Below are 14,207 nucleotides of genomic sequence, written 5' to 3'. Positions count from 1 at the left end.
GAACTTGGCACGCGGGAAGACGTGAGGACGGAAGGAAGCGGGGGTGGCTAGAGCATGATGAGGGGGAGTGGAAAGTGAAGTTGGGAAGGTAGTCGGCAGCTGGGTTCTGCAGGGCCTGGCAGGAGAGGGAATCCCTGCTTTTGAGCAGTCGGCGCAATGGGTTCCTAAAGCCTGAGTCCAGTCAGGCTGTCTCAGGACCAGCTGACTCGGCCTCTGAGGGTGGTGCAGTTTGGGGTGTGTTGTTTTTGACCTGGTGAAGGCAAGGCTCCCCAAAAATAGTAAAAATCGCCTAGGGTAGCAGTATATGCAGGTCCTATAGACTGATACTGGCATGGTTCAAATTCAGATACCAGGATGGAGGGAAAAACCAGCTTGATGACAAAGTGAGAAACCACCCTCCTCACTTGTGAGTATGAGGTCAGAATGGACGCGACTTTCCGTAGTTTAGGGCAGCAGCAAGGAGTCAACAGTTTGAATACTTTTTCATGAGTGGTTTGTACTTAGTTATTTGAATGAATCAGGACTGGAACAGGACATGACTGTGCAAGTTACAGCATATGGAATCATCAGTGGTCACACAGAGAGAACCTTTATTCTTGTTTCTGGTTTATCCTGAAATAGCAAATTAAGTCTTCATAGCGGCCGGAGAGCTCGCTGCTGTAAACTGAATGCACACTGCAGGCACCTTGAACATACATGAGTTGTTCGATCGATTTAGGAGTACAACTTAGTATCTCAAAGCACAAAGGTCCTGGAAGAATATCGTAGTATTTTAATGTCCTGAAACACATGGCGGGCTTCTGATGACCAAGAGCTCTGTGGACCCAAAGGATGTTGGGTTTGAAGTCTGAGTTGGGAGTGGTGTGGCACAAAGTGCTGCAGGCCTTGCATTGGGCTCCGCGCACACGCACACGTGGAAGTCAGGCCATTTAAGGACACTGATGAAGTTAACTCCTGCCTGTCCTTGGCTGGTGGTGTGGCTGGGGTATCATCCAGCTCCCTGTACCCCCCTGCCAGCCCCCCTCCCGTCTCGCTGGTGCTTGCTTGCAGTAAGACTGGGGGCAGGGGGCATGAAAAAGCTGGTATTTTAACAAGATCTGTGGTTCTTCTCTTTGCAAGATTAAAAGTTGAATGTTGCCCTTGGCTGGTGTAGCTCAGTGGACTGAATGCCATCCTGGGAACCAGAAGGGCACTGGTTCCATCCTCAGTCAGGGCACGTGCCTGGGTTGCCATCCGGGTCCCCGAGGGGGTGTTGGAGAGGCAACTGATTGATGTATCTCTCACACGTCGGATGTTTCTCTCCCTCTCTTGCTCCCTCCCTTCCCCTCTCTAAAAATACATAAAATATTTTTTAAAGTTTAGTGTTAACTCGGATGTGTGAACCTGGAAACAAAGATGCTTTCACAGTTGACATAGTTTTATGAAATGGCAATGCTTTTCTAAGGCTTGTGTGTTTTAGATATGAATGCGTCTGGCTGATGGTTGGCTTTTTTCAAATCTCAGTCACATTTGGAATTTGTTTTAAAGAGAGTATTTTAAAATAAAGGTTCTCTTTTTTTCTCATTCATGACTTGAATGAGTTACTAAGTTAACATAAATGGCAAAAGTCAACCACGGTGGCTTAACATTAAGATGGAAGAAGGTTCACAGTGACCTTGGCACCCTGGATGACGCACCAAGGTAAAATATGACACTCCGTGGCGTGAGTGGAAGTGGGAGAACACTTGGACTTCCCAGTCTGTCTGCTAGGAAGTGACTGGATGCGGTGAAGTTTCCGGCCTGGTTTGCGTGGCCGCGGGCACACCAGGGGCTGTGGACACACCAGGGGCTGCGATCAGTGCACTGTGCATCCATAGGACCCCTGAGCTTGCTCTGGAGGGCAGGAGGGCTGCAGAGATGCAGACCACACATTGAAAGCCCTGTGTTTGCATTTCGGGGGGGGGGGGAAACCCCCCCCCCCCGCCCTGTGCAGACAGCCTGAGAGCCCTGGGTTGAGTTTCTGAGCGTTGTGGTTGGCCCGGTTATCGCTGTGAACTCTGGTTGGTACCTGGCGGAGCACTCTCTCCAGTCTGGTGGCACATGGTGAGAAGCGTTGCCAGCATAGGGTGGCGGTTCTTACCTTGGGGTTCACGAGCTTTCTCGGAGACGTGTGCGTGTTTCTGGGGGAAGACTCGGGGTTTTCACCATCTGTCTGTTCAGAGGATTCCAGTCCCCCAAATGACCGAATTGCTAAAATGACTGGTTGAGGAGGACAGTGTGTGGAGTAAGTGCCGTGAATTCGTTACTTGTGTCCCGGGCGCTGTGCGTTTAGTCCCGGAGGTGAGAGCAGTCTTGGTCCCTGGCCCTGGGGAGCTTCCACCTGGAACAGAGGCACTGTAAAGTTACTGGTGCTAGTGAGGGTGGTGGCTGGGGCGGGGCACCTGTGAACCCTGTGAGGTACGGACTGTTCTTGTGCCTGTCTTGCAGGTAAGGAAACTGAGCCACAGGAAGGTTGAGTGGTTCGGCCCAGGTTGGTGATGGTGTGGCTGAGCCAGGATCTGAGTTGAAGCGGTGTTGCAAGGCCAGCAGTCTGTAATGCACATTCTAATTTTAAAACAATTGGGGTAAATGCTTTGAGAGAAATAATCCAAGGGAGAGCTACCAGGGCTGTGGGTGGGGTGGGAGACTTGGCACTAGCAAGCTGTCCTTAAAGCCGGACTTGGCAGGCAGAGGGTGGGGAGCATGGGGCCAGAAGGGCAGAACCTTCCAGGAGAAAGGAACCACACGTGTAGACGTCCGAGGGGTGAGACAGGGCTTGGCACGTGGGAGGAGCAGGGAAAAGGCTGTTTGTTTGGGCTGGTGAATGAGGAGAGGAGTAGGATGTGAGTGCGAGGAGGTCACGGGGCGGGCCTGGGTGCCAGCTGCCTACGGAGAGCAGCCCGGGACGCCCTGTGGAGAGGGGTAGCCTTTTCCCTGGAAGCAGTGGAAAGTCCCTGAAGGGCTTTTAGCAGCAAATAAGACGGTTGTTTATACCGGAATGGGCAAGCTTGTTCTGTAAAAACCAGATAGTAAATAGGTACGTCAGGCTCTGGGCTGCCTGGCCGCTGTCACAAACACTCACTTTGGCGGTTCCAGACAACACACGAACAAATGGATGTGGCTTTGTGCCAGTAAAACTATTTATGGACATTGACGTTAATGTCATTGAATTTTCACATGGCATGAAATGTTACTGATTCTTTTCAACTATGTAAAGATGTAAAAACCATTCTTATTCTTAGCTCATAGGCTGTGCACTTTTGGCCCTGGTCTGCACTTCGCCGATCTTCTTTTAAGTCTCAAGAGAATCCCTCCCACTGCTCTGTGGGGGGGGCGGGGGATGAGGGCCTTCAGGGGTGGAAGTGAGAAGTTAGCCACGTATTGAAGTGCACCATTGAGGGGCCATGGGCTGGGGTGGTGCTGTGGGGTGAAGCGGAGATGGATCTGAGCCTCAGAGGAAGATGGGGTAGACTTTGTGATGTGGGAGATGCTGGGGATAACCTTTGGGTGGTCGACATGAGTGGGTAGTGGCGCCAGTGGCTATAATTGAGAGAGATGGTAGAAAAGGACCAGGATTAGGGGTGGCCCACCTGCCAGAGCCACGCACTTGCCTTGTCATCCCTGTGGTCCTACAGACAGGTGGCCACTCCTGCAGCTGGGCTTCTGGGGCTGTGCTGCCCCTGGTTCCTATGTTACTGAGTGTCCGCTCAACACACCCTGGTACTGCAGGATTGTTTCCCTGTTGCCTTGGAAACCAAGGAGGTAAGGTCGTAAGACCTGCTTGGCCCCACACACTGCCGCTCCACAAGGAAGGCTGCCGAGGATCCCTGCTGGATGCAGGAGGTTTCCCTCTCCTACTTGGGGAGAGCGGTGTGGGGCTTCGTGTCTAGGCCTTTTCATTCTGCCGCTGCTACTAACACGTGGAAATGCGTGTACGGAAATACACTGTTTCCTTCTCTGATCGTGTTTCTGGATGAGCATTATCCTGAACAGTTGGACAGAGTGCGCGAGCCTTCCCTTTCTCAGATCTCGGTGGAAGCCTTGCTCACTGCAGTCAAGTTCATACCAGTCGGGCATTCTGATTCCCGTCAGCTGCACTGTAGAGCAGCATCGTCCAGTAGGGGTACAGCGCAAGCCACGTGGGACATTGGAAGTCTTCTGGTGGCCATGTTAAACAGGTCAAAAGAAGCAAGTGAGATTTACCAATATAACTTAGTCCCTCCGAAGTGTTACCATTTGAGTAGGCAGTGGGTATTGGTATTTCTACATTTTTGACACCCAGTTTTTAGATTTCATGTATGTTTCACACTGTGACCCACCTTAACTAGGACGGACACCCTTTCAGATGCTCACTGTCCATGGGGCTGGTAGCTACCCACCGGTGGGAGCACAGGCAAAGCGAGGGGTGCGTGCATGTCTGTGAGTGGGCTCAGTGTGGGTTTGGGGGAACTCCTGGAGAGATCATCTTCACGTAAATAACCATTCATGCTGACTGATGAATGTGCTTTATTTTATCACTTCATTGTTCTAATTTCTCGTTATTACTAGTTTTGATCAGTCTCAAACATCATGCTTTTTAATGTGTTAAAGAATGTGTTAAAATTTTAGGATTTTTCTCCTCTTTCCCACCCTAACCCCCAGCCTTCTCCCCAGTTTTGGCCACAAATCTAGCAGAATTCATTCCTTATTGTTGCCAGGTGTTGAATTTCCTGCATTTTACCTGGTCTGTCCCCTTGCCTTCCAACTCAGCGTCCCGTGGTCCTGTAGAAAGCAGCGCCTTACTTTAACCAGCTTCAGGGGGCAGAGTTCCGTGGCTGTTCTTGGCAGCACTTTTTCCCTTTGGCTCAGTGATCCTGCCAGTTCACGTTGCTTCATCTCCATAACTCGGACCATCACGTTGAGAACTCGTATTTCTCACGTGCTCAGAGGGACGGATGTGGAGGCACAGTGTTTGGTGACAGCAGGCACACAGCTGGGGTTTGAATGGGTGATGGCTTTATGGACCCGTTTTACTCCTTGTCTTTGTCATAATCATTGCACCTTGGTTTTTTTTTCCCCCTCTCTCCCTCAAGCATCTATTTTTAAAAAACTGAGAAAGGGGTGTGAGAAAGAATAAGATGATGTCAGCTCTGCTTCACGCATAGCATAGGTAGGTGCAGTGAGAAAATTCGTGCAAAAATGGTTTGGAAACTCTTAAAACGGTCTCACTTGTAGGTTGTGATGAACAATTAAACTTTGGATTACCTGCCTCACGTGCCCTCATCTGACCAAGTGTGGCAGAGATGGGGTGGGACTGCATGTTAGACCCCTGGGAGGCAGTGTTCGAGCACACACAGGACCCCTAATGCACCCCTCTTAAATTAAATTAGAACGCAGGGTGCCCTGACTGGTGTGGGCACCCTTCCCTGAGCTGAAAGGCCTCCAATTCGATTCTCAGTCAGGGCACAGGCCTGGGTTGCGGGCCAGGTCCCTGGCTGGGGGTGAATGAGAAGCAACCAGAGTGAAGCATGAGAAGCATCCCTCTCTTTCTTCCTCCATTCCCCTCTCTCTAAAAATAAATAAAATCTTAAAATGAAAAAAAAATGCCACCTGAAAACAAAAGATGCTAGGGTGAGTGCATTTTTCCCAAAGGCTGCCTCGGTGGCTCTGCCTTGTAGCGGGTGTGTGCGTATCACCCACCCCTCGTGTAGCAGCCGCCACCCGAGCTGCTGTCAACAGAACTGCACGTTTTTACAGAAGTGGATGCCGTGCTTGGCCAGCATGTCACCGGCGGTGCCGTCGGGTGGTGCCGTCATGTACGGATGCATTGGGAAGCTGCCGTGCAGCTCGTTGTTACTCTGGCTCTGTTATTGGTGGTGATATACTCAGGGCACAGTGCACCGGGAACCCAGCCTGCTGGTCGCCAACCGGGGCCGTGCGATCATGTCCACTCTGTCCGTGGCTCCCAGAGAAGCGCTCTCCTGCCCTTGCACTGGTCCTGCGGCACTCCTGGACAGCAGTGTGCTGCCGCGAGGCTCACGGGCCTGTGCCAGGCTGCGTGCCGTACAAGTCGGCAGTTTCTGCTTTTCTGCCGTCCTGTCGGCCCAGATGAGTCTAGCCCCGGCCACCGCCAGCTCAGCTGCTGAGGGGCGACTACGCAGCCAGCAGAGGGCCTAGCAGAGGGCCTGGCCGAGCGCAGCCTTGCCTGCAGAATCGTGAGCAGGTGAGATCTGGGGCAGTTTGTCACACAGCAGTGGAGAACAAAAACTGTTTCTGCTTTGGGGGGAGTATATTGATTGATTTTCGTGTTTTGAGGATTTAACTAAAGTAGTAGTTACTGTGTGTCATTTTCATAGATTGTAGGTTAATGTTAGAATTACTAGAATGCATTTTTCTCCTGAGCATATTGTATTTGTCTTAAGAACATCACTAATAACATTTATTGAGGACTTACTACAACCAGGTATTCTATGTGTATTTTCATTTAACCCTCACAGCCACCTGTAAGGTAGATGCTGTATGATCTCCATTTTCCAAGCAGGGAGTAGACTCGGTCCAACTGCCTCAGCCACGCAGCTAATCATCGCCATCCTATTCTGCTTAGTAAAAAATAGTAGATGTTTTGTCTCCCTTTTTTATACTACTTTATTGAGGTGTGATTTACATGTAGTAAAGCCTGACTCTCCGCATGAACTCCTTTCTCCCGGGGAAGCAAAAGGGGCCAGGGTCCTCCCAGGTGGCGGTCAGGCGCGTAGCACTGACGCCTTTTCCGGAACTACCCGTGGAGCAGGATTTTGGTCAGCGTCTCTGGACTCAGTGTGTACTGTGTGGGTCATAATGAGGACAAAGCCTTACTGGCATTGGCTTGCGTGCGGCACCAGGTTTTAATAACCACCTTCTGACTGCGTGCCAGGCGCTGGGCCTCCTGCTGGCAGTCTCGTGAGGTCATCACAAGCGGGAGGGTTTGAGGCCCAGGGATGTCACCTTCTCCAGATGCACAGCTGGGGTCAGAGATCCCAAACCTCCCTGCACTTGTGGTTTCTGTAATGATTGCATTTCTTCGGGTCTGGGATGCTGTTTTTTCTGTTGTGGTGTTTCCGAAGCCGAGGCGCACCCTGATTCTGATTCAGTTGGGTGCTCTCAGTACCCTGCCCCCCAGGCCGCCACCAACAGGGGGACACGTCCCAGAATACATGGAGTGTTAACAGTGGGGGAAGACCACCTTTATGTGTTGAATACTCTCTGCCTTGTGCGGGTTACCACACATCATCCCATCATGTCCTTGAACTGTGTGCTGGGACCCACCCATTTCACGTCAAATGGTAGGAACTTATTTCAGAAGATATTACCTAGGTTTTTTTGAACATTATTCTAGAATGTTTGTGTAAAAGTTTTTTCAGTTCACTTGATTCTGTTTGTCTTTTTCCATAAATGTTGTAGAAGGGATGCCTTTAATAACCTCTTTGGAAACACTTAGCCTATTTTGTTAAACTATTTGGCAGACCTTTATAAAATTGGTTTCACCTATGCCAATTATTTCAGTGGAGGTGTTTTGGTTTTTTTCCTTTTTCTCTCTTTTCTGAAAACAGTTCTTCATGTGGTCGGGAACCTGGGGTTGCAGGTTCGCATCTGCTGTGACCCCCTTTGCCGTCCCGTCTCTTTCTCCTCGTATCTTCTGGGTTTCTCCTCAGCCTTCAGCTGGTCGCAGTCCAGGGCCCCTAGTTAGGGAATCAGGGACTGTGTCCGGTCCCAATTGTCACCCTCTCCCAGACACATGCAGAGGGCCATGGTCCCAGTGGTCAGCAGCTTCCTTAGAGTTTCTGCCACGCCGCCCTGTGACAGTCACTGGCGTCATGGAGCCCTTGGTTCCGGAGGGTTCTCTGCCTGGGTCCTGCCAGTTCAGAATGGAGTCGAATGGTGCATGAGGTCCTGTGAAGCTGAGAGGGCTCCCGTCTCTGTAAAATACACACTTACCAAATAGAAGCATGGTTTTCATAAGAAAGATAATTCTATCAGTTTCGTTGTAATAATACTATTAATATTGTAATTGGGATGCTTTGGTTGAAAATTACTTTAACTCATACTTTCTTAAACAGTAAGGAAAGGTATTTGTGCATAAATGGAAGAGTAGGGGTTGACCAAGTGATAAGTCAGTTCAAGAACAGAGGTCCTTGCATCTCTTTAGTCAGCCACCCTTGACCTTGGCTTTAAGTGGTGGCCACACCCTGTGCTGCTTAAGTCAGAGTTACTGGGGTGAGACCCAGGCAGTTAGTTTTGGAATTTTCTAGGTGATGCAGGAGTGTAGCTAAGTTTGAAACCAGCGCTCTAAAGTGCAGGTGTGGTTTGGAGGTCAGCCTCACTGGGGACCTCGGTAGAAATGGGAAACCCTGCACCCTCTGTTTACCCAGCATTGTTTGTCCCTGCAGTCTTCTTCGACCCACGTCCGTGCAGTTCTCGGTGGTCCGAGTGCTATAGGTCATGGGTCAGAGGCGTCTCCGTGGGCGTGTCTCACTTGGGTTAGCAGGCTGGAACTTTGAGTGACCGAGGTCTTGCTGTAGAGTGCACTCATGTTCATGGTGAAGCACGTGCACCCACCAACTGCAGTGCCCAACGATACCTCGCTGTACCTCAGCAAAGGGGGGCTTGAAAGACACTTGAATGTTGCAGGGGCACTGTTAACAAAGCACACGAGTGGAGTAAACCAGTGGGGAGACCGAGAAGAGTCTGTTCATGACTCGGGGGAGGTGGGTTCAGAGGGAACGGGGAGGGGTGGTGTCTTCAGGACAGGGGGCCAGAGCAACTTCCATGGGAAGAAGGTATGCCACCCTCTTCCTGTGAGGTGCGGGAGCTGGCAGGAATGTGGGGGGATGGTCACAGCAGTGACCTCTGAGGTTAGGCACGTCCTCTTAGTCATGGCTTTATCCTGGACCTGGTCCACCTGGAGGTGTTCCATCTGTGCTTAAAGTCTGAGCTTCTGGAAGGAACTGGAGAATGGGGGGACACCCTGGAGGCGGGAAGGAATTAGGGTGACCATTAAATTTGAACTTTGTCTGAGGGCAGTGGTTGATAAACTTCAGTGAGCAGTGGAGTGGGGGAGGGGGGTTGTTGGATAACACTCCAGTCCTGTAAGTTTGGTTGGGACTCAAGATTTTGTAGTAAGTCACCCTGTGATGCTATGGGGACACTTGACTGCTACGGGGAAGGGTAGCCACAGAGAAGACTCCTAAAAAGAGAGGATGTGGCGGGGGCCTTTGAGAGCCATCCCCAGCCCGGATGGTTGTAGGACTTCCACAGCCAGGCTCATCAAAGCAGGTGATTAGATTAAGATCGCTGAATTATTGGGGGGCCAGAGAAAGGAAATGGAGGTTCTTACAAAAGACTAAGAACAGTGATTTATCATGGGGAGTAGACTGATAGGGAAGGAAGTGGTGGAGATTGGAGGCTCGGGGTGTATCATTTAGTACTGTATTTGTAACCTTTTCCACTGTAGCCTGTAGTGAGAAATGCATGTTACTCAGCCAGTCAGTCACTAATGTGTGTGTAACTGATCAGTTTCGTGCTTCTGCTCCGCTCTGGTGTTCCTACTCTGAAGACAGCACTGATCATAGCACAACGTGTGGATTGCATGACCTGGCGGGACAACGTTGCTTCCGGGGACGGTCTGGTTGAGCCACTGGGAGTCTGAAAGTGAGGGTGCCGGCTGCTCAGTCGCTGGTTGGTGCACGGCAGGAGCAGGTACTGGGGGTGGAGTCCCCTGGGTGGTAACCACGCCCCAGTGCGCTCCTGCAGTGTGGGGACAGTGGTTGGTGGCAAGACCTGCGAGTTTTGAAGCCAGACTGTTGGCTTGTGTACGTGGACATCAGAGTCACGTGAGGTGATGTGAAGAATTTGAGGTGGAAATGAAAGTCCTCGGAACTGTGTCCCAGCTGCAGCCCAGTGGTCTGGACGGACCAGTCACTGCCCTGACACCTGCTTCTCCTCATTGTGTCCCCAGGACCAGGGTACATATCAGCCGTTCCAGAGTAGGTGGGTTTGAAGGGGAGATGGGGGTCATGGTTTTTTTTAGGGGAAGCAACAAGAAAGCCAGTTCAAAGTTCATCTGGAAAATAGGTACTGTTCACATAACATGCTTTAATATTTTGCAGCTATCTTGAAGTATGAGATTTAGTCAACAGCCTCGGAAGTCCATCATCTGCAGTGACAGGGGCAGGGCGTCTGCTGGGCTTGTCACCATTGTAAGACCTATGTAGCTGCTGTTCTGGCCTGCTGCAAGTTCAGGTGCAACTTTTATACAATAAACCTTGCATTTTTTTTCAAGTGAGGACTGTTCAAGTGTGGAGGAAGAGTATTTAGAAGTTAACGTGGGGTGCTGGGTCACAGTCTTTTCAGACCTTTCCTAATAGCGTGTCCTGTTGTCACACTAGTGATTTGTCTCTGGACGCCGACACGCCCACCCCTGCGTGTGTGCTGCGTCTCAGTCCACTGGCGTCACACAGTGTCGCTCCGGGGCCAGGCTGGGGTCCGAGGTTCTCCCCCGTCAGACAGGCTTGTGGGCCTCTGCAGGTGTGGCTGAAGTGGCTGAAAACCCTTAAGGAAATAGTTGTATCCAGGATGTGAATTCAACAAGGACAAAGGCCCAAGTGAATGAATGCATGAGGTTGTTAGGAGGGGGAGTGTAGAAGGTGATCAAGGAAAGAACATAATTTGCTGAAGGGTCCACAAGGCCTCCCGTAGCTGCCAGCAGGCTGCACTGGCCAAAGGAGCCGAATCACTGCTTTAGAGGATGAGGGTGGCCCTCGCAGCCAGAAATTACGAGACCCGCAACTAGGAGCAGCTGGGTTTACTTGCTAAGATTCATTATCATTTAGCGCTGACTTGCAAAGATTTCAACACTAGTTGCCTAATAATTCTGCTTCTAATAGAAACAGCAGAAAACTACTGTCATGTCAGCAAATGTAGCTTTCCTGTCCCTTTTTTAAAAATTTAAATAATTAATGATCTCCCCAAAGGGGAGAGTCCAGTGGAGGAGAGGCCCGAGGCAGGCAGACCGCGCTTTCCTCAGTCCCACCCCTGCTAGTTAGTAGTGAGCTCTTTCTCCCAGGACCCTGTGACCAAGCAGCCTGGCTTGCTTCCGGGTCGGGGCCCTCGGTCCCAGTGTCCCAGTCACTCCTGAGGGCGAGAGCTGCCTGTCAGCCCCATTGGGGTTTGGGTTGGACTACCTCGTCCACTTTTGCTAGAGGGTTGCTTGTGTTTTCAAGTTAAGTGTGAGCTAGCCCATCACATACTATCTGCCCCTGTGACAAAGGGGGAACCCCGCTCTGGGTGTGCACCAACAACTGTGTTTCTAAGTGTGGTCCGCTGGTTGGCTGTAACTCCATTCATCTCATGCTGCCTTGTTCAGGACCTTTCTTTTCTTTTGGCTTGTGGCTTCCTAAATTCCATGTCCCCCTCCAGAGGCTCTGCTCCCTTCCCCTCCTCCTGCTGTGGCTGAGGAGACTTCTCCCAGTGCCAGTTCACATTCCTACCTACTTCCCTCCACTTGGGGGGAGTTCATCAAATACGCCGTGTTCAGCCCCTTTCTTTACATGTTTAATCCAGGTCTGCTTCCACAAATGTTACTAAGATCCTTTAAATGCCTTTCTTTTTACCTTTGCTCATTTATCTATAGGGGGAAATTCTTTTCTTCCTTCTCCTTTCTATGTGTAAGCCCTCCCCAACCTGCCCCCCCCCAAGAAAAAAGACTCTTACCCTAAGGGAATCAAAAGCCCAGCGGAGAGCCTGGGCATCTTCAGAAACCCTAGAGAAGGTCCTTTTCTCTTTTTCTAATTAAATGTCTTTTGCTTCAAGCAGTAGCATTTGATGTAAATAAGAATTTTCTTATGCTTTAAAATGTTTCAGTCTTGCTGGCAGAAAACAGAATTTTTATTGTTATTTTCATTACATAAAACAGCTTTCTGTACTTTGAGCTAAATGCCTCTTTGTGAGCTAGGTTATGTAACAGGGTTTCTTTTGAACACAGTTGTTCAAAATGTGTGGGTTCCTAGACGCTGCGGTAGCCGGTACCGCGGCAGGCCCCCGCCTGGGTACGGTCCATGCCACACAGTTGCTTCCTAATTTCTGTCGGCCTGTTTCTTGGTCACGTTTTTAAAGTTGAGATCTTTTGTAGCCTCTGAGTGTATGCGAGTGCCCTTTCAGGGTCTGAGCTTGAATTTCATTCATTTTCTCAAAACCCAAGTGTCTGCAGGGTCTCCAAAGACTAATTAATGAATGAAGGTCAAGTCCAGCTAAGTTCAAGCACTAAAAGAATACAAGAGGGTGGTATGATAGAGTGATGTCAAGGAGGGGTACCATCTTCCACAAGGTAGGTTGAGCCATGGCTTCTCCCAAGAAGGGACATTTGAGCACAGACCAGAGTAATGACAAAAGTGAGTCATGCTTTCAAAGATGGGGTGGGGGGGCAGGAATGGCTAGAACAAAGGCGCTAATGCTGGTGGGAAGCTGGCTGGGGCTGAAGGGCGTGGCTGGAGCCAGGGGAGGGGCCGTGGGGGGCCTGTCCCTGTGTGTGGGCCATGGTTCGGAGTTGGGAATTCAGTCTAATCACAGGGAGGGTTTTAAGCAGGTATGGAGTAACGTGTAATTTTCAAAACCTCTCTCCTGTAGGCTGCTTTGTAGACAGCGGTTTGAGTTGTCAGTAATTCTGGCCACACTGTGAACTTTGTGTGTTGCTGCCCCTGAGGAGTGAGTAATGAGCCCACCAACTTGGCGATTTCAAGCTGTCCCCCAGTAGTGCCCACTTCTCAGCCAGCTCATTACCGGTTTTACCGTGTCTAATGGGCACTTGTTGCCAGGATCTTTTAGGGAAGATAAGGATGAGCATTGTTCATGGGTGGTGCCTGAAATACCTTGTATCTGTTCTTGTGTTTTGTAATTATTTGTTACATAAAGATTCTTGTACCATAATATGTTCAAAAATAAAAGCTAAAGTTCCTTCATAACACACACACAAAAAGTATCTTAATATAAATGAATGAATAAATGAATGAATGAATGAATGAATGAATGAAAAACAAAAGATTTTTTTCCTGAAAGTTTGGGTCCAAAATATGGATGTGCAATATACACAGCCAAAAATACGGTGATTGGTAAATTTCTAAGTGTAAGGGGGACGGCCTTTGGTGTGAAGACCTGTGTCCCCTGTGAACCGCACCTCTCTCTGGTTTCCGGGAGGCCCTGCGGACTGGCAGCCTGGGAGTGTGGGACCCCAGTTAGCAGCCCGCCCTCCTGTGCTCTGCCTGCAGGTCCCTGGGATGGAGGTGGGTGGGGCAGCACACCTGTGATTGAAGGGCCACGCTCCGAGGGTGGGGGGACTGCAGGGGTGGGGGGACTGCGGGAGCCGCTTCCTGCTTTCTGGTGACAAAACAGTCTGTCTCGCCCTGTTTCTTCCCTGCCCTGAAGCCCTCCAGCGGTGGTTCACAGGGCCCCTAGTGGGCGAGAGGACAGGCTCAGTACTTGGTGACTCTCTGAGTGAGTCCCGACCGTTTCTCACCTGCCTGCTGCATGAGGGACAGCCCTCTGTGAGAACGCCCACAGAAGTGAGTCGTGTCTTATTTCCACGGTACAGCTAATGGCCAGGTTTCGAGGGCCCCAGGGGAAGTCTGCTCAGCACAGACCTTACGCACAGAACACGCGCTGTGCTGGTTGGTCGGTGCCGTTTGTGAATCTCACAGAAGCATTTAATTCACAGTAGTTTGACAGGAATTTTGAAATTGCCCGAATGGCAGAAGAATGTTTTCTGACTCCAGTACCTTGAGTTTCTTCATCTGCTACAGTGTGGTTTTCGTAAAATAGCAGAACTAAAATTTCCACCTTGGTAATGCCAGTGCGATCTGAACTGCTGCTCTCTTTTCTAGGGAAATCCTCGTTGACGATTCAGTTTGTGGAAGGCCAGTTCGTCGACTCCTACGACCCGACCATAGAGAACAGTAAGTACTGTCTGCAAGGGCGATGAGCTGGGGCGCTGTCCTTCAGCGAACGGACAGACGGCCCCTGTGTGTGTGCAGAGACCAAGATAGCAGGGGTACTCGGTTAGAGCTGTAGGTCACTAACAGGGGTCCCTGAAAAGCTCCCCAAAACTTTGCCCACTGTACAGTGAAGGATTTTCTGGTTCCTCATCCAGATCCTGCCATCTGGAAATTGTTGCTCACCTCTAC

General features: G+C 50.4%; 1 protein-coding gene across 2 annotated transcripts in view; it reads left to right on the top strand.

Moving 5' to 3' along the window:
• The window catches only part of RHEB (Ras homolog, mTORC1 binding), a 36,465-nt gene that overhangs the window by 6,518 nt on the left and 15,740 nt on the right, over window positions 1-14,207 (top strand). Inside the window, exon 2 of one of the 2 annotated variants that reach the window (XM_037131948.2) lies at window positions 13,908-13,979. The exons of the other annotated variant lie outside the window; for it this stretch is intronic. Within the exon in view, the coding sequence (XP_036987843.1) occupies window positions 13,908-13,979 (72 nt within the window). The remainder of the gene's footprint in view (window positions 1-13,907; window positions 13,980-14,207) is intronic. 2 annotated transcript variants of the gene reach the window in all.

Source organism: Artibeus jamaicensis, unplaced genomic scaffold (assembly GCF_021234435.1).
Source record: "Artibeus jamaicensis isolate MK-2021 breed Jamaican fruit bat unplaced genomic scaffold, CSHL_Jam_final contig_718, whole genome shotgun sequence".
NCBI classification, from domain to species: Eukaryota; Metazoa; Chordata; class Mammalia; order Chiroptera; family Phyllostomidae; genus Artibeus; species Artibeus jamaicensis.
Note: the sequence above shows the minus strand (reverse complement) of the source record. Positions and strands in the feature narration are given on the sequence as shown.